The sequence below is a fragment of the Myodes glareolus genome, chromosome 19 (assembly GCF_982192425.1).
Source record: "Myodes glareolus chromosome 19, mMyoGla1.1, whole genome shotgun sequence".
NCBI lineage: Eukaryota > Metazoa > Chordata > Mammalia > Rodentia > Cricetidae > Myodes > Myodes glareolus.
Window position 1 is genome coordinate 37,733,612 of NC_142044.1, and position 17,662 is coordinate 37,751,273.

Below are 17,662 nucleotides of genomic sequence, written 5' to 3' on the forward strand. Positions count from 1 at the left end.
CCCTTGTGTCTGACTTTGGTCACTTTGGCATGTGGCCAAAGTATGTTTAGACTCTGTCACAGAGCTTTGCATTTGGAGTTCTCTTTGCCAAATAGGGTCCCATTGGACGACTAGGCCAGCATGTGCTCACTGGTCCATTTGCTTATGGAAATTGGGTTTCCAGCGTGGGCTCTCAAGAATAAACCACCATGAACATTTGTGTAAAAGCATACATTTGCACATGTGTATTCAGGGAACTACAACTTTTATAAATATCTCAGTCTTAGGTGACTGTAACAAAATACTGTAAACTGGGTAGCTTATAGACAGTAGGAATGCATTTTGCAAAGTATTTGGAGTCTGGAGAACCCAAGGGCTAGTGAGGCGTTCGTGGGTGGTGCCTGCGCCTTGCAGCCTAGCACAGCAGAAAGGTGTTAGGGAGATTTCTCTAGCCTCTTCTAAGGGCAGAAGTCCCGGTCACTTACAATCCAGCCACTTCCCAAAGCCCCACCTTTTGGTAGCATCACTTTAGGGACTTGGATTTCAGAGCAGGATGCTTACGTTCAGTCTGTGGGAATAAGTACCTTCCTGGCGCTGTAAGAAACTGCTGCCAGCTCTCATGCTGTGCCGCCCTGAGTTCCTGCCAGTATGTGAGGGCTCCTACTGCTCCCTGTCCTTGCCAGCACTTGGTATGCTCAGTCCATCCCGGATACTATTTTGTTAGTATGTTGATTTGTTTCGTGTTTTGAGATGGTACTACTATGTAGCTCAGCTGGCCGGGACTGATATTCCTGTGCCAGCCTTACAGGTGTTGAGTGTATTATAGGTGTGGGCTACCATGCCCAACTTGTATAGCTTTAGTTTTACTGTTTGCTTTTTGACAGTCTCACTGTGCGACCCTGACTGGCACGGACTTGACAGTGTGGCCTAGACTGGACTTGAACCCACTGAGTTTTCACCTGCCTCTGCCTTCTGAACGCTGGAATTAAAGGTGGGTGACACCATGCCTGATCTTTGTATAGGGTTTTTGCAATGCAGCTTTCTAAAGTATGGGAGAGATGCTCAGTGGTTAAGAGCACTGGCTCCTCTTCCAGAGGACCCAGGTTTGATTACCAGTACCTACTTGGTAGCTCACAACTGCCTATAACTTTCCTGAACTGGACCAAGGGTTGGAGAAAGTCAGTCTTAGGGCAGGGGGAAGTCAGTCTGGGGGGGCGGGCGGTGGCAGCGGTGGGGGGTTGGGGAGTTACACTGCTCCCCCATTCTTACTGTCTCTCTGCTACCTGGCTGCCCTGAAGTAAGTGCCTGCTGTCAATGATTATGGTTTTGCCTCCCCACAGACCCGCAGCAGTGAAGCAAACTCCAAGGACTAAATAAACCCTTTGAAACTGAGCACAAACAAACCCTCATGTCAACTTCAGATATGTCGCCACAGCATGAAAAACTAACATATTTCAAAAATCCTTATTCATTCCCATGTGAGTGTGTGCATGTTAAAGCTGAGCTCAGAAGCCGGGCAGTGGTGGTGCACGCCTTTGATCCCAGTACTCAGGAGGCAAAGACAGTTGGATCTCTGTGAGTTTGAGGCTAGCTTGGTCTACAGAGTGAGTTCCAGGACAGCCAGGCTACACTGAGAAACCCTGTCTCCAAAACAAAAACAAAAAAACTGAGCTCAGATGGTTCAAATTAATTGCACTGCCTGCTCTGCCAGAAGACCTGGGGTCCATTTTCCAGCACCCATATAATGACTCACAGTCATCTGTAACTCGAGTTCCTGACAGCCTTTTCTGGCTCCTTGGTCATAAGCCACGCACATGGTACACAGACGTACATGCAGGAGAAACACCCATACATACTAAATAAAATTTAAAAACTTTTTTTTTTTTTGGTCATGGTTTCTCTGTGTATCCCCTGCTGTCCTGGAACTAGCTCTGTACAGCCCAAGTGCTGGGATAGTGTACACCGCTACCACCTGGCTAAAACCCATCTTGTTGGGGGAAATGACATTTACCCTGAATTGAGTTTCAATGTAATTATGCTTTCTTGTGCACTAGAGATTGTATTACGCCAGAAAACCTCCCCGCCCCGCAATTGTACTGTGTTTAAAATTTGTTGGGAATAAACTCCCTACATCAGACTCTTTGGAAGTCTTGCTCCAGGTTGATGAGGTCAGTTTTCATGTTTTCATTTCCATCCCTTCAGAAGGTTTACTTGTCTCCCTGACACCCGCAGAGACTTCCTCTTTGGCTACTAGTTTATTTACTAGAAGTAAAATAATTTATTTCTCTAAATTCTTGATGCCCCCACTTGGGGATCTGTATGACCACCATGAGAGAAATGAGCCAGTCACCTGACAGTCTTGAACTGTTACCTTTTTTTTTCTTTTTAGATTTATTTGTTATGCACACACATACCAGAAGAGGGCACCAGATCTCACCATAGATGGTTGTGAGCCACCTCGTGGTTATTGGGAATTGAACTCAGGACCTCTGGAAGAGCAGCCAGTGCTCTTAACCTCTGAGCCATCTTTCCAGCTCTCTCTCACCAGCTTTAACAATGGCTGACCGCAACCAAAAAAAGGAAACTTAATCTGCTTCCCACTCTCTTGCTTTAGATCTAAATCTAGCACCACAGTGGCCCCAATGTCCACTGACAGATGAGTAAACAGAATGAGGTGACAAATCCTGCTCCATGCCACTACATGAATGAACCTGGCAAACCTGGGGTAGAGAAGATCCTAGGACAGATTCCAAAGAAAGAATGTTGTTGACCCCCTGGCTGCTGGGGAGGAACTGAAGAAAGTTCCCTGGACAGGAACATTTCTGATTTTTATGATAACGTGCTTTCAATCATGCAAAACTGCAGGTTCATACACTGTTGGTACACTCAACAGGCTAAAATGGAAATTGTTTTATTACTTGTACTTGATCATACTTTATTATACACATCATAAAAAAAGAAAGAAGTCGGACGTGGTGGCGCATGCCTTTAATCCCAGCACTTGGGAGGCAGAAGCAGGCTGATCTGAGTTTGAGGCCAGCCTGATCTACAGAGCGAGTTCCAGCACAGCCAGGGCTAACACAGAAAAACTTTGTTTGAAAAACAACAAACTCCTAGAGGGCTCAGGAGTGCCAGAGCCCAGCCCAGCCTCCATGGTGGAGGGACCAGAAGGACAAGGGCACTCAGATGGAGACAGGCGCACACCAACCAGGTGCACAGCAAGCACGACCGCCCGCAGCAGGCGGGGCTCCAGGAGGGCGGACCTTCTGCGGACTGCTCGGTGAACAGTTCGGCTTTCTCGTGAGCTTATCAGAAGCGCACCATTGAGTCGCGGCTCCTAGAGGTGCCGGAAACGGTTTCTGTCGGTGGCGTATTTCCGCTAGTGAGTTGAAGTCAGGGCGGCGCGCAGCCGAACTGAGGACCGAAGCCGCAGGAGCTCGGCGATAGTCCGGTGGCTTGCAACTTTGCTCCGCGACACTGCGCTTGCGCTGAAGCTGACCGGACCCCGGCATCCTTCAGATGCGTCCGCACCGCTCTGCGGTTGCTCCTCTGGAGGCTCGACGCAAGTGTTCCTTCCGACGGGGCAGCGCTCCTCCCCGGCGGGCTCACCGCGAGGACCCTCCGGTGAGTACGGACCCTCTTCCCACAGTGCCGGGCCTCGCGCCCACCTGGATCCCCACGACACTCGCACTCAGGCTTCGTTCCGCTCACTGGCACGGCGCTCGTGCAGCCCTCGGGCCTCTGTCGGCTCCTGCCCTCCAGGGTTGCAGTCCTGTTTTCGGGTAGATTTACCACGCTCCCCTGCGCTCAGGCTTCGAAGTCCAGCCAGACTCGTGGCACCAGTTCAGGTGTTCAGATGAGGGGCAGTGTTCTCGTTTTATCAACCAGAGTGTGTGGTTGGCAGTCACTATCAGGACCCGAATTTCCCCGAGCTTCGGGTCTCGCGGGTGTGTTCCAACCTGCATCCGTGCAGGTCGTTTACAGAATGCAGACCAGCGCGTTTGTCGCTGACCAGTCACGTCGCGATGTCACAAGATTGAATGCCCCTAGGCACAACTTTTGTGATGTCTGTTAAAATAGTTTCCCTGTTATAGACCGGCTCTCGCTTTTGTAGTCTGGCTGGCCTTTAGTGCCAGACTCCTTTGCCTCTGTCTCCTGAGTGCTCGGATTAGTGCGGCTTTTACCCTTATACAATGTTTTCCTCTTTTTACCGTTAGTTTGTAGAAGTTATTCTGGATACTACCCGTTCTTTGGCAGAAAGATGAATTGGGAATAAAAGACCAGGATAAAGCCAGACCCCCTAGCAGGAAGAGTAGAGCCAAAAATCTAGGTTAGCCGGTTCAGTGACTTTGTTCCAGGAACTGGCTGGCCACAAAGTTAGATTATAATCTTGAGAACAATCTTGAGAAACAGGGAGTTACCCCCTTGTGATTATCACTGGTATTTTTGGAATCTTCCAATGACGCCCTCCCTACCCGCTTTGGGTTGTGGTTTCTTCCCTTAAATACCCTGCTCCCAGCTACTCGGGTCGAACTGCTCTACCCCTGCATAGGATGATGAGTCTCGGCCCTAGAGCGCTGGTTCTTGTCAATAAACTAAGTGTGATTACATCAAGGATGGTCTCTCGTGAATTCTGGAGGGGGGGAGAGGGAGGTCGTGTTATCCCGAGACTTGAGTGAGAGTCTCCCAACTCCGGGGGTCTTTCAGGAACATTTTCTCTAGCTTGCCTTTTCCTCTTCCTAACTCCTTTTTTAAAGCCAGAAAATCTAAATTTTGCTGGTTCCATTAAATTTTGTAACTTTGTTTTGTTTTTGTTTGGCTTGCTTTTTAAGTATCCGGAACTATCTTTGACATAGCTGTGTTGGCAAAGTAGGTGTAATGATTAATTTCTCAACTTGACACAATGTAGAATCGTTTGGGAAGACTGCCTCGGTAAGGGATCCTTGAATTTAGGCTGGCCTCAAGGTGTGCCTTGATTGATTAATTGATATGGGCAGACACCGGTTTGGGGCCCTGGACTCTGGAAGATTAGAGAAAGCAATTGAATTCTAAACATTTTATTTTTTCGTTCTTCTGCGTTTGACTCTGATGTGACTTGAATTCCTGCCTCGACTTCCCCATAGCGATGGACTATAACTTGAAATTGTAAGCTAGACATGCCTTGCAGCAGATGTGAAACTAGCACATCTGGCCTTGAACTCTTTGATTTTGAGATTGAGTCTCTGTAGTTCCCTTCTTTCTTTCTTTTTCTCTTCTACTCTTTTTCTTCCTTCCTTCCTTTTTTTTCTTCTTGGTTTTTTAAAGACCGGGCTTCCCTGCATAGCCCTGACTGTCCTGAAACTTGCTTGGTAAACTAGGCTGGACTTGAACTCACAGAGATCTGCCTGCCTCTGTCTCCCAAGTACTGGGATTAAAGGCATGATCCACCACATGGTGGTGGTAGGGATGTTCTTAACTGATTAGTTGTACCAGAAGTACCTGAATGTGGGTAGCACCGTTTCACTAACTGGACCCTGAATCAAGTGGAAAGGAGAGGAATCACCAGCAAGGTTGGGCTGGTGCCTCCCCTCCTACTAGAGTTTAATGCTCTCGTAATCACTGCAGCACACTTAGTTATTACTGAACTGTTTGCTTGTTTTGTTGTCCTGGCTACAGAATCAAGATTATCTCTCTTTCTTGGTAGCAATGGCTGATCTGAAGGGAAGGTCATGCTGTGCCTGTAGCCAAACCCCAACTATGACTAATGATGGCTCATTTTCTTTCTTTCCTTTTGGTTTTCTTTTTTATTTGTTTATTTTTTGTTTGTTTTTTCAAGACAGGATTTTTCTGTGTAGCTCTGGCTGTCTTGAAACTCGCAAGGTAGACCAGGCTGGCCTCAAACTCAAAGATTCAATTGCCTCTGCCTTCTGAGCGCTGGGATTAAAGTGTGTGCCATTATAACTGTTTCATTTTCAAATGGTACGGGACAAATTGGAGGATTATATGCCCAGCCCAGTGAGGAGGTTTTCTGTGTCAGTAACTTTTCTCATTGCTGTGACAGAAGCAGCTCGGGGGAGGAAGAGGTTGTTTAGGCTCACAGTTTGAAGGGACACAGCCCATCGCAGAGGCAGGACCGACCAGGAGCTGCAGACGGACAGATTCATCCTTGGCCAGGAGGCAGAGATAATGCTGGCGTTCAGCCTGCTGTCTTTCCCTTTTCCTGAGACTGGAACCACACCCATGGGATGATCATTCACACATTCAGGGTTGGTTAGACTTGTGTGGGAACACCCTCACAAACACATCCACAGGGCTGTGTCTCCTAGGTGATTCTCTGAATATTGACCATCGCCGAGCTGTTTGCCTGCCCTGCCCCTTCTTCCTGCACGGTGTCTGGGTTGTTAGCATGCTCTATCTGACTCATGCTCTCTCAGTAGCAGGCAGTCCTGGAGCCATCTGTGTACCAGGTGCCAGTGACTTTCAGAGATGTGGCCGTGTACTTCGGCAGGGAGGAATGGGAGTGTCTCAGCCCTAACCAGAGGACCCTTTACCGGGACGTGATGCTGGAAAACTTCAGGAACTTCATCGAACTGGGTAAGGGCTGCATTTTAGTTTCTGGAGCCTGGTGGGTCCTGGATAAAGACCCCTGGACCGCGTCTGGTCAAGGGCATCTCTGGGGGTAGCCTGACTTCTTTCCTCAAAGAACTACATTGTGCTTTGTTTCAGCGTGTGCGTGCTCATGCGCAGATACACGCACATTCCCGTCTCCCTCCTGTAAGCCTCTCTCTCTGCCTCATTCCTATTTCCAGGCAGCTTCTCCAAGGGATCTACAAGGGCTGATCGGGCTGCTGGGGTCACCTTATATTTCTCAGAGCTAGTCTGAGTCCTGGCTTTAACGTTGTCTTTTACACAAATCAGATACCATTTCTCACTTTTGACAAGGATACCGTGGCCCTAGACCAGACCTTATTTCTCACCTGGAACAGTGGGATGAACCATGGGTTGAAGATTGGGACAGACTTGAGTTTCTAGAAGCACGAAAAGGGGTCTGCCCAGGTAAGCAAGATGGAGGGTGGGCTGGTGTTGGTCGACCCTTCCCATATTTCCTGGCACTGAGTAAGGCTACTTTTCCTACCCTTGGACGGACACAGTGGGAGAGTAGATGCAGAGTGCCTTTTTAAAATGTATTTATTTACTTATATATACAGTGTTCTGTCTGCCTGCATGCCAGAAGAGGGCATCAGATCTCATTATAGATGGTTGTGAGCTGCCATGGAGTTGCTGGAAATTGAACTCAGGACCTCTGGAAGAATAACCAGTGCCCCTAACCCTCTGAGCCATCTCTCCCGCCTGCAGAGTACTTTTAATTAGGGACTTTGGAGGTACATGAATGGCATATTTCTGCCATGAAGCTCTGATGGGAGGGACGTGTGCATGCGTCAATGGACCCTCGTGAGGTTGCTGTGGAAGTGGAGGTGTTTGAGAAAGGGGGGCAGAGTCCTAGCGCTGTCTGTGAGCAGTTTAGGAGCAGCTGAGATCTGACTGTGATAGCCATTTGGCAGAAGATATGTTCCAGGTTCGTGATACTGGGGCAGGTTCTCTATTTCACATGTGTTTGCTTATTTGTAAAACTGGGATAGAACCTGGCTTTTTCCTTAAGACCAGTGGGCGTCATGGAGGGGCTTTTGTTTGTTTGTTTGTTTGTTTGTTTGTTTTGCCTTGATAGGCATAGAACTCAAGGCCTTAGTTAAGTGGTGGGAAGCAGTTCTTGAGTTATACCTCTGTGCTGGGTTTTTATTTTTTACCTCACATCCTCCCAAAAGTGAAGCACAGTAGTTTTGTGTGCTTGAGATAAACTGGGAGGGCCCCAGGTTATGTGGAGCCCTCAGCTGGGGAGTGCCTCAGACCTCTGTTTGCAGGAAGATATGGCTCATAAGGTGAATGGTTCTAATTTTCAGAGAGCTAGCTCTGAATGGCTGTCCCAGGTCCACTCCCGTGGTAGGAATAAGGCCCATTACTTAAGCTGAGGCAAGCTTGCTGGGCTCTTGGTGGGTTTGGGGCCGTTTAAACCTGCTATGGTTTCTTTTGTGCTGGAGCACCTGGCCCTGTCTTCTACTATCTGGGTCAGGTGAACATTGGGGTTCACTTTAAGTCTTGTTCGTTTAAGCTCATCCGTATGCACTGAACACATTGTCTTCATAATTCATGTCGTTTTGATTCCCTCAGTAGATTGAGTTGTTTGACACTTGATAGCTCTCTCTTCATCTTTGGTTGGGTAGCTGCTTTGTGAGCTGACTTGTCGCTGAACCAGTTCTGTGTAAACGTGTCTATTCTTCCACAGGAGGCAGAAAGTCCATGGATCGTAAGAGACCCCGTGATCTGGCTTTGGCTCATGAGAGGGCCCATCCACAGACAGGAGCCAAGATAGGGCCTACCTTGAAGAAGAGTGTCCTGACATTGGGTAAGGTGAACCTTCCCAGAGCCACCGCTGGGAAGAAAGTGCATGGACAGGACGCTTTCCAAAACCAGATGTGTGGAAAATCCTGCAGGAAGCAGTCAGGCCTCACAGAGCAATGCAAGAACGGTGCAGAGGGACAGCGACAGCCCTTTATCTGTGGTACGTGTGGGAAGGCACTGAGCTGCTATAGCCGGCTGGCTGCTCACCAGACAGTACACACTGGAACCAGGTCCTTTAAGTGCTTTGAGTGTGGCCGGACGTTCCGCTGGGTGTCAAACCTTCTGCGCCACCAGAGAAATCACACAAGTGAGAAGCCCTTTGGCTGTGAGGTGTGTGGACAGGCCTTCAACTGGAAGGACCGCCTAACACAGCATCGCAAGATCCACACTGAACACAGTCCGTATGTGTGCAGTGACTGCGGGAAGGCCTTCAAGCAGAAGTCAAACCTCCTCCGGCACAAACGTGTCCATACTGGAGAGAGGCCGTTCTACTGCGACAGCTGTGGGAAGGCCTTTCGTACCAAAGAGAACCTCAGCCACCACCAGCGGATTCACAGCGGAGAGAAGCCCTACACCTGCGACGAGTGTGGGAAGGCCTTCAGGTGGCCCAAGAGCTTCAGTATCCACCAGAGGGTCCACCTGGCAAAGAGATTCTATGAGTGCGAGCACTGTGGGAAGGGCTTCCGCCACCTGGGCTTTTTCACGCGGCATCAGAGAACTCACAGGCGTGGAAAAGTATAAAGGCGCCTGGAGGCAGCTGGGCCTTCCCCATCCTGGGCCTTGGAAGAACTGTGGCAGGGGTTCTCAAGCCTAGCAGCCATATGGTCCTTGACTGAACCGTTTGTAGCTCCCTGAGTCTGCGGAAGTTCTGCCAGGAAATTGACACAGGGAAGGGAATCTCTGCGGTATGCAGGCAGAGCCGGTAACAGCTCTGGCCATGTCAGCTGAGAAATTTGCCCTTGTCCTGAGTGTTACCTGTGTGCACTTTAATTCCTTTCTCTCCTCGCTCTTTCACCGTGACTCCTGTTGGTGGAAGGGAGGTTTGAGGCTTGAGCAGAAATAAAACTTACTTTTGAAGCTGCCAAGAGGGCCCAGTGGGTAAAGGCACAGGCTGCAAAACCCGAGTTTGCTTCCCAGGCACTCATGTGGTTGGAGGAGAGAACCAAATGCCTTAAGTTGTTCTCTGACTTCCTGCAGACCATGTATGCATACAGACACACAACAAATACATAATAAATGAAGAAAAAAAAACTAACAACAAAACAAAACCTCTTCAACCTCAGCAAGTGGCCATAGAATGTCTTTATTAAAGGGCAACAGAAAAACCGGGATTCATACTGGGGAACCTAGTGTGTGGGTGTGTGGGGAAGCAGCTGCGAACTGGACAGGACCACATGGGTAGTAGAAGTTTGTTAAAATATCCCCGGCACTGTATCTCCAGCAGAGATACCAGATTTTTGGTTCTATTTATTTGGTTTTATTAAAGTATAACCAGAGGCTTATCTCACAGTTGTGTGGGAGCTTAGGAGAGCCCTTGCTTCAGGTGTGGTTCTCTTTCTGCATAGAGCTGTCCCAGTGTCGGGCAGTGAGGGGCAGCTGGAGCATCGGCTGAGCACATGGTTGAGAGCTGGATGCTTCTCGCTGGTCCTGTTTCTCTGCACAGGATCATGAGCTGTTGAGATGGCTGCTAAGCTGGGCCCTTTCAGAAATGAGACCCCACATCACAGTCTGTGGCTCTGTGAGCAATTCAACTCTCAACAATAAATAGAAACCCATTTTTAAAAATACAGCATAATGGCTCCTGCCCCCAAAATGGAGTCAGGCAGGTTCTTCAGTTTCCCAGGTGGAGCTCAAGGCACAACTCTGCATTTAGCAGAGTTCAAGGGATCAAGGACTTGTCAGCACTGTAAATGACATTATCTCTAGCTTTATCTCTAGGTCTGATAACAGATTATACTTTTAAAAAATTCTAGGGGGCTGGAGAGAGAGCTCAGCAATTAAATGCACTGACTGCTCTTCCCGTGAATCCAGGTTCAAATAACAGCACCCACACGACAATCTACTACAGTAGCTCCAGTTCCAGGGGACACAGCATCCTCTGTAATGGATTTTTCTTTGGACCACCAGCCCACATAAAATGACACAAGACTTACAATTATGAAAGCTCAGCCTGTGGTTTAAGCTTGTCCCACTAGCTCTTTTTTTTAAAAATAATTATTTGATTTTACTTTATGTGTAAATGTTTTATGTTTTATGTTGTGAGTGTGTCAGATTCCCTGGAACTGGAGTTACAGACAGTTGTAAGCTGCCATGTGGGTGCTGGGAATTGAACCTGGGGCTTCTGGAAGAGTAGCCAGTGCTCTTAACCACTGAGCCATCTGTCCAGCCCCCCTACTAGCTCTTATAGCTTAAATTAATCCATTTATTTTAATCTACATTTTGCTTCATGACTCTTTTCCATCTTGCATCTCCTATTTTTTATCCATGTCCTCTAGCATCTCTCTCAGGCCAAACCTCCTGCCTAGCTACTGACCATTCAGCTCTTTATTAAACTAATCTGAAGGCACTTTAACAAAGACACATCTTCACTATACAAAAGATTATTCCACATCTCCCACTTTTTTGTCTAAACAGTTTTAGCTCTAACACAGTAAAACTATATCAATAAGAATAATTATTAGTTAAGAATTACATTTACTGCTGATGGATTAATCAAACTTATATTTTGAGAATGCCTTGACTTCAAAATTTAAGTCAAAGGCATGTTACTTTGGAGAAGAGATTTTGTTTTAGTTACCACAGGAAATGAAAGGCTGTGGATTTATTCTGGGCTAGAAGAAATCAGGTTTGGTCAAGGAAGACCCCCTGAGAAATCTCAGATAGGAGTGGATGGCCCAGCTGTCTGAGTTCTACATTCAGAACAGATTCAAGACTGCTGCCTGAGATGATCAAGCCTCACAGGACACTCCAGTCATGACTTGATCATAATTCTAAATTTTCTTTAGGTTCTCATAAGATTATTAGCATCCCCAATCAGCAGGAAGTAGCCTGGGAAACAACGCCCACATTCCCAAAACATGGATATTTTCCTTTGTTTAGAATGTTGGTTACAAGTTGTTATGGGTAATGGTCAGGAGAAAAGCTTAACAAAGGATAATAGATTCAGAGTTCTTGTTTTAAAAAAAGGGGGGAGAGTGCTGTGAGACAATGGTCTTTTATCCTATTACTTGTATTATTTTTAATAAAATGCTGATTGGTCAGTAGCCAGGCAGGAAATATAGGTGGGGTGACCAGGCAGGAAGTAGAAGTGGGGCAACAAGAATTCTGGAAAGAAAGAAGTTTGAGTCTGCAATTGTGACCCAGCCGCAGGGGAAGCAAGAGGTGACCTCCTCACCAAAAAAGGCACCAAGCCACGTGGCTAACACATACAAGTATTATGGGCTAATATAAGTTATAAGAGTAAATAAGAAGCCTCAGATACTAGGCCAATCAGTTTATAATTTTAAAAAATTACATTTACAATGTCTAGTCCGTTTGCATTTGGCAAAATTAGGATATTCCATTATCTTTTCAATCTTTTTTTAAAAACTAATTTATTTTATATATAGTGTTCTGGGCACCAGATCTCATTATAGATGGGTGTGAGCCATCATGTGGTTGCTGGGAGTTGAACTCAGAACCTCTGGAACAGCAGTCAGTTCTCCTAACCTCTGAGCCATCTCTCCAGCCCATCTTTCCAATCTTTTTTTTTGTATTTATTTTTATTTACTTATTATGTATACAATATTCTGTCTGTGGACCAGAAGAGGACACCAGACCTCATTACAGATGGTTGTGAGCCACCATGTGGTTGCTGGGAATTGAACTCAGGGCCTTTGGAAGAGCGGGCAATGCTCTTAATCTCTGAGCCATCTCTCCAGCCCCTCATCTTTCCAATCTTGAGTCCAAAGTTTTGTGCCTAATTCACTTTCTATCTTAATGTGTTACCAACCCAAAATTATTTTTAGACCTCAAAGTATTTCCTTAGATAAACAACTTTATATACCTTACATCTTTTTTTTTTAAGTTTTTGAATTTGTTAACAAGGAAGACTGTAACTATAACTATCTAGTCCTCAACTCCATCAGAGACTTGGGGGATAAAATATCATCTGAGTAAACAAGAAGTGCAGAGCAAACAACTTCCAAAGCTATAGAGATGACAGAGACAGCTGTCTCTGCCTGGGCAGTCACCCAAGTCACTGTAACATTGAGGCATCCATCTTCAGCCTACAGGCCTAGAATATCTGATAGGCATTTCTGGGAAGCAGGAATTTTGAAGAACTTACCTACTTTGTCTTGGCAAAGTTTGGCAGTTCTATTTTTTTGTTCTGTTTGTCCAGTTTGTCCAGAATTCTGTTAGCAATTGAGACAGGGCAATTTCTTTGTCCAGGAGCTAACCTTGCCACAAAGGAATTCAAACCCCATATGTAGTTTCTTTGATACCTATCATTTCTCCTTTGAAGTAGAGTCCATATTCTGTAGGTCTTTGAAGACCATTTATCTATTTAAAATATATCTCTGATCTTAAAAACATAGCTAACACGACTAAGTTGTAGATGACTACTAACCTGTCTTTATTGTCCTAAATAGTTTGCAAGAACTAAAACTTCACATTTTTAAGTAAGCTGCATAGGTACAATACCTTAAACAAGAGTAGTGTTTATGTATATATATATATATATATATATATATATATACAAAATAGCCTTAAATTTGCATCAATATATAAGAATCTATATCAATGTAAAATATTTGAGAGTAGTGGTTGTTTAAAAGTAGACTCAACAATCCACTCTATCTCATCATTTCTGTAGTTTATCCCTTTTCCCCTTCAGAAAGTGATCCCTGAATCTAATTTGTTTTGTTTAGCTTTCTCCCTGACCATGACCATTAACAATTTGTAATCAACCCCCACCCTAAATGAGGACAAACATCCATAACCCACTGAACAACCAAAAATCACCCACTCCACCACTTGGGAATGTGGCATCATAGTCTCTAGACTGCTTCCTGTTGTTTGTGGGTGATGGCATCTTTAGGAAACCTGAGAAAATTGGGATAATGGTCAAGTCCTGGGAAAGCCTGCCATAACAATTGTCCAGTCTGATAAATGGGAAACCACAAGGCTTATCTGAAGTCCTGCCTTGAATGGTCTGTGAGGCTGGACCTTCTCAGCCAACAGCCTTGGAGCTGCTCTGAATGCAGAACTCTGAGGAAACTGCAACAGAGGCCTTCTGAGAGGCTGGGTCACCTGGGCCACCTATTTGCCTTGGTGTCTGCTCCCCTTGCTCTGAAAACACAAACTTTCAAAGGTACCATACATATCTGTGGACTGTGTTGTACACAAGTCAGCCAAAGATGACTTTTTTGTTTTATTTTTGAACAGACAAAATATACATCGCCTGCCTTGTTTTTCTAGGTTTATTTCTTTGTAAACAAAATTTTCTGGGTCCCCCCCCACCCCTAATCTAACTTGATTTCTATCGACCTTGAATGAATCTAGCCTTTTTTTTCCCCCTTAGGAAACAAAAGCATAACCTCTTCCCAAAAGCAATACATTTTCTGACTTTCGTTTTGAAACCAAGGCATCCCTAAAGTCTGTAAAGGCTGCAGTCCCTTCCGTAGTCCAGTGTCTGTCGGAAGCCACCATACTCTGTTCATTAGCATTCAAAAATTCAAAATTAACAAAGCACATCTAAGGTCCAAACGTCCTGTGTTATGTTTTCCATCCTTCCATGTTTTTTTTAAATATTACTTTATTCTCATTTTAAAGACTTCATTATTTTAAATTTTTTCAATGACTTTTATGCCTATTTTTTTCTTTGTTGAGCATCTAAGTACATTTTTAAACTTACTGTATCTTTTTAGAGGTGTTTTGTGTCTGGACCTGGCTTTACTAAGCACCTGTGATGTTTCCTGACCACAGGAGACAAATCTTAAGCTGCCATGTCAGCTGCTGCATGACTCAGCATACAGCATGGTGCTGGCACATGGCACTGGTGGCTGGCTCCAGACTGCAGGCCGTGCCTCTGTAAGCGGCCAAGCAGCAGCCCACTTGAGAGACTGCAGGACAAAGAAGCTACATCTGACTCCTTGTCGAGAACTTTTCTTAACTTTCCCAGGACCTGTTTAGATATTTGAGTCCCATATTGGGCTCCATATATCACAAATTTTTCTTTGGGTTACCAGCTCACAAAAAAATGACACAGATTCTTATTAATTATGAAAGCTCAGCCCATAGCTTAGGCTTGTCTACTAGCTCTTACAACTTAAATGAACCCATTTATATTAATCTACATTTTGCTTCATGATTTTTTACCTCTCTTCCATCTTGCACCACCTGTTTCCTCCCCGTGTCTTCTGGCATCCCTCTCAGGCCTGAATTCATCTCCTCTTCCTCTCCCTCTGCCTGGAAGTCCTGCCTAACCTCTTCCTGCCTAGCTACTGGCCATTCCGTTCTTTATTTAAACTAATCAGAAGACTCCTTGACAAAGATACATCTTCACAGTGTACAAAAAGATTATTCCACAGCAACCCCCTTCTGGTCTCTGTGGGGACCAGGCACGCATGTGGTGTACAGATATTCATGCAGGCAAAACACCCATCCACCTAATTTTTAAAAGTTACAGTTTGTGGTGGCACACTCCTTTAATCTCAGCACTTGGGGGACAGAGGCAGGGTTATCTCTGTGAGTTCAAGGCCAGCCTGGTCACCAGGGCAAGTTAGAGGACAGCCAGAGCTAAAGAGAGACACCTGTCTCAAAGTTCCAGTTAAAAAATGCACATGGACTTGGAGTTTAAAGGAAATGGGAAGCAGAAGATCAAATTCTGCTGGGAAAGTTCCGAGCCACAGCACATAGGAGATGACAGCAGATAGTTCCATAAATCAAGTGGAGTTGAGAAATGGCCTTGATTCTAATAAGTTACCCTGAGTTGTGGTTTTGTTTTTATTTAGAGGGAAGGGGTTGAGACAACCCTGACTGTCCTGCTTTGTAGACCAGACTGGTTTCGAAATCACAGAAATCCTCCTGCCTCTGCCTCCCAAGTGCTAGGTTTAAAGGCATGTGCCATCGTGCCCAGCATTTAAGTTGTTTTGTTTTTAAGATTTTCAAATCTAGATGTATAGATGGTTGTGAGTTCTAAGGGTGCTGGGAACAGAACCCAGGTCATCTGTCAGCGCTGTAAGTGCCCTTACCCATGACCCGTCATTGTTCCAGTTTTAAAGACTTATTTAGGCCAAGCCTGTCCTTGAACTCATAAAGCTGAGGGATATCAGGACTGAACCTCTTGCTTCCACCTCCCGAATGCTAAGATTATAGTTGTGCAACCCCATACACCTGGCTTTATTCAGTGCCGGGGATCAATGCCTGCTAGGTAGACACTAGAGCAACTCAGCAACGCCCCCCAGTCCCATAAAAAGTAGTTTTCTCAACCATGGCAATGTGAGCAGTGTTTGGGTTTTGGTTGCATGAAGGAACTGGAAGTTGTTAGCTGAGTGAGTGAAGTTTCCTTAATTCCTTATTTTAAGTTAATTTGTACACACTGACCGTTCAAAGTTAGTCTGTGCTGGAGACCGTGGCAAGATACCACAGACTGGCTTAAACAGAAACTCTCTTCCTCAGCTCTGGAGGCTGGGAGATCAGAATGGCAGCATCTTGCTTTCTGGTGAGAGCTCTTCCTGGCTTACATGAAGGGAGCTGGAGCCTTATTTTTCCTCCTTACAAAGGTGCTGATCACACTGGGGCCCCACCTGTGTGATTTCACTCAGCCTGGGTCACTTGTTCAAGACCCCCACATCTGCATTCATGACACTGAGTTTGTAGTTCCAACACGGCAACTGTTCAGGCTGCAGCAGTGTGGGCTTCTCTAGGTCAGGAGCCGCTGAATGGACGAGCACCCTCTAGAATGCAGATGACATTCCCTGTCTTTCTACAATACAAACTTAGATAAACAAAAATGCATGTTTGACTTCCACCTAAGGGCTGACAGGTGTCCATGCCCAGTAGGTGGAGCTGGGAAGGCCTTTCATAGGTGGGTGTGGTCACAGAAAGGCCTGTCCTTGGAGTATGTCGTCTTGTCTGCGGGGAGTGGGCACTTCCGCTTGAGTGGTTTGCAGTTCTGGAGATTGAGTCTAGCTAGAGCTAGGCAAGTTCTCAACTGCCTCCCCAGCTTCACATTGTTCAGACTGATCTTGAACTTTCCATTCTCCTGCCTCAGCCTCCCAAGTAGCTGGGTTTACAAGCTTGTATCACCAGGCCCTACAAACTTCAGTTTTAAGTGACTTTCCAGAACCAGCTGGCCTTTGCCTGGTTTGGTTTAGTATGTGTGTTCACATATGTGTGTATATATCTGCAAGTGGGTACATGTGTGTGCATGTGAAGGTCAGCGATAGACATCAGTGGTCCTTTGTCACTCAACCTTTCTCTTTCTTTCTTTCTTTTTTTCTTTCTTTTGTTCTTCCTTCCTTCCTTCCTTCCTTCCTTCCTTTCTTTCTTTCTTTCTTTCTTTCTTTTTGAGACAGAGTCTTCACTGAGCCTGAAGGCTTTTTTGCTCCATTGCTCTAATGGGTGGTCAGGAAGTTAGGCTATCCACTGCTCTGTGACACTCCCTCCCGTGAACTGATAAGCATGTGCCATGATGCCTGGCTTTTATGTGGGTGCTGAGGGATGCCAACTTCAAGCCATCCTAGCACTACCCATTGAGCCGCCCCCAGGCCCACAAACCTGGTGCTGAGCCTCCGTAATGCTTACACTCCATGATAGTTGTATGAAGCATGAAGTTAACTGTGACAAAGCTTAGCAGTGAACTGCAAGCTATTTGCTAATTGTCGCCTCTTGGCCAGAGCAGGCAGTCCCGGTGCTTGGTTGTTGGGGGCTGTGGACCCCTAGACCCTGAATTTCTTGTAAACAATTTGTTTTCCCCTGCTCTGAGCAGCGTGCAGTTGCTCTGAGCAGGAGACCTTGATGGTAGGGGAGTGGAATCTGGTGGACCTGCGACTGAAAGATCCCGAGAGCTGGGGCATGGCCAGAGCCCTATATAAGCTGCCCCTGAGCACAATAAAGTTGGCATTCTTGTATCGAGAATGACCCGTGTCCCTGTGTGTGAGCCTGGTTCCCGACTTGCGTACCATGGAGCGCAGAGCAACATAGTTTTTACGCTTGGTTGCAGTTTTGTCCAGTTGACAGCCAAGACATGGCCAGCCTGCTT

General features: G+C 46.1%; 1 protein-coding gene across 2 annotated transcripts; it reads left to right on the forward strand.

Annotated features, from left to right (window-relative positions):
• Positions 1-2,374: 2,374 nt before the first annotated feature.
• Positions 2,375-9,697, forward strand: Znf707 (zinc finger protein 707). Of its 2 annotated transcripts, none has more exons than XM_048454478.3 (4): positions 2,375-3,603; positions 6,396-6,552; positions 6,901-7,014; positions 8,300-9,697. In XM_048454478.3, the coding sequence occupies exons 1-4, from the start codon at positions 3,499-3,501 to the stop codon at positions 9,154-9,156; spliced, it is 1,233 nt and encodes a 410-aa protein (XP_048310435.1). In that variant the 5' UTR covers positions 2,375-3,498; the 3' UTR covers positions 9,157-9,697. The 2 variants fall into 2 exon arrangements, with proteins under 2 accessions (XP_048310435.1, XP_048310436.1); XM_048454479.3 differs by having other exon boundaries at positions 2,384-3,603; positions 6,393-6,552.
• The last annotated feature ends 7,965 nt before the right edge of the window (positions 9,698-17,662 follow it).

Bases quoted from the DNA above. Each gene is read 5' to 3' on its own strand.
- Znf707 (XM_048454478.3), top strand. From the start codon at position 3,499: ATGCGTCCGCACCGCTCTGCGGTTGCTCCTCTGGAGGCTCGACGCAAG. The intron at 6,553-6,900 runs GTAAGGGCTGCA...ACTTTTGACAAG, and splicing joins CAGGAACTTCATCGAACTGG to GATACCGTGGCCCTAGACCA. The intron at 7,015-8,299 runs GTAAGCAAGATG...ATTCTTCCACAG, and splicing joins ACGAAAAGGGGTCTGCCCAG to GAGGCAGAAAGTCCATGGAT.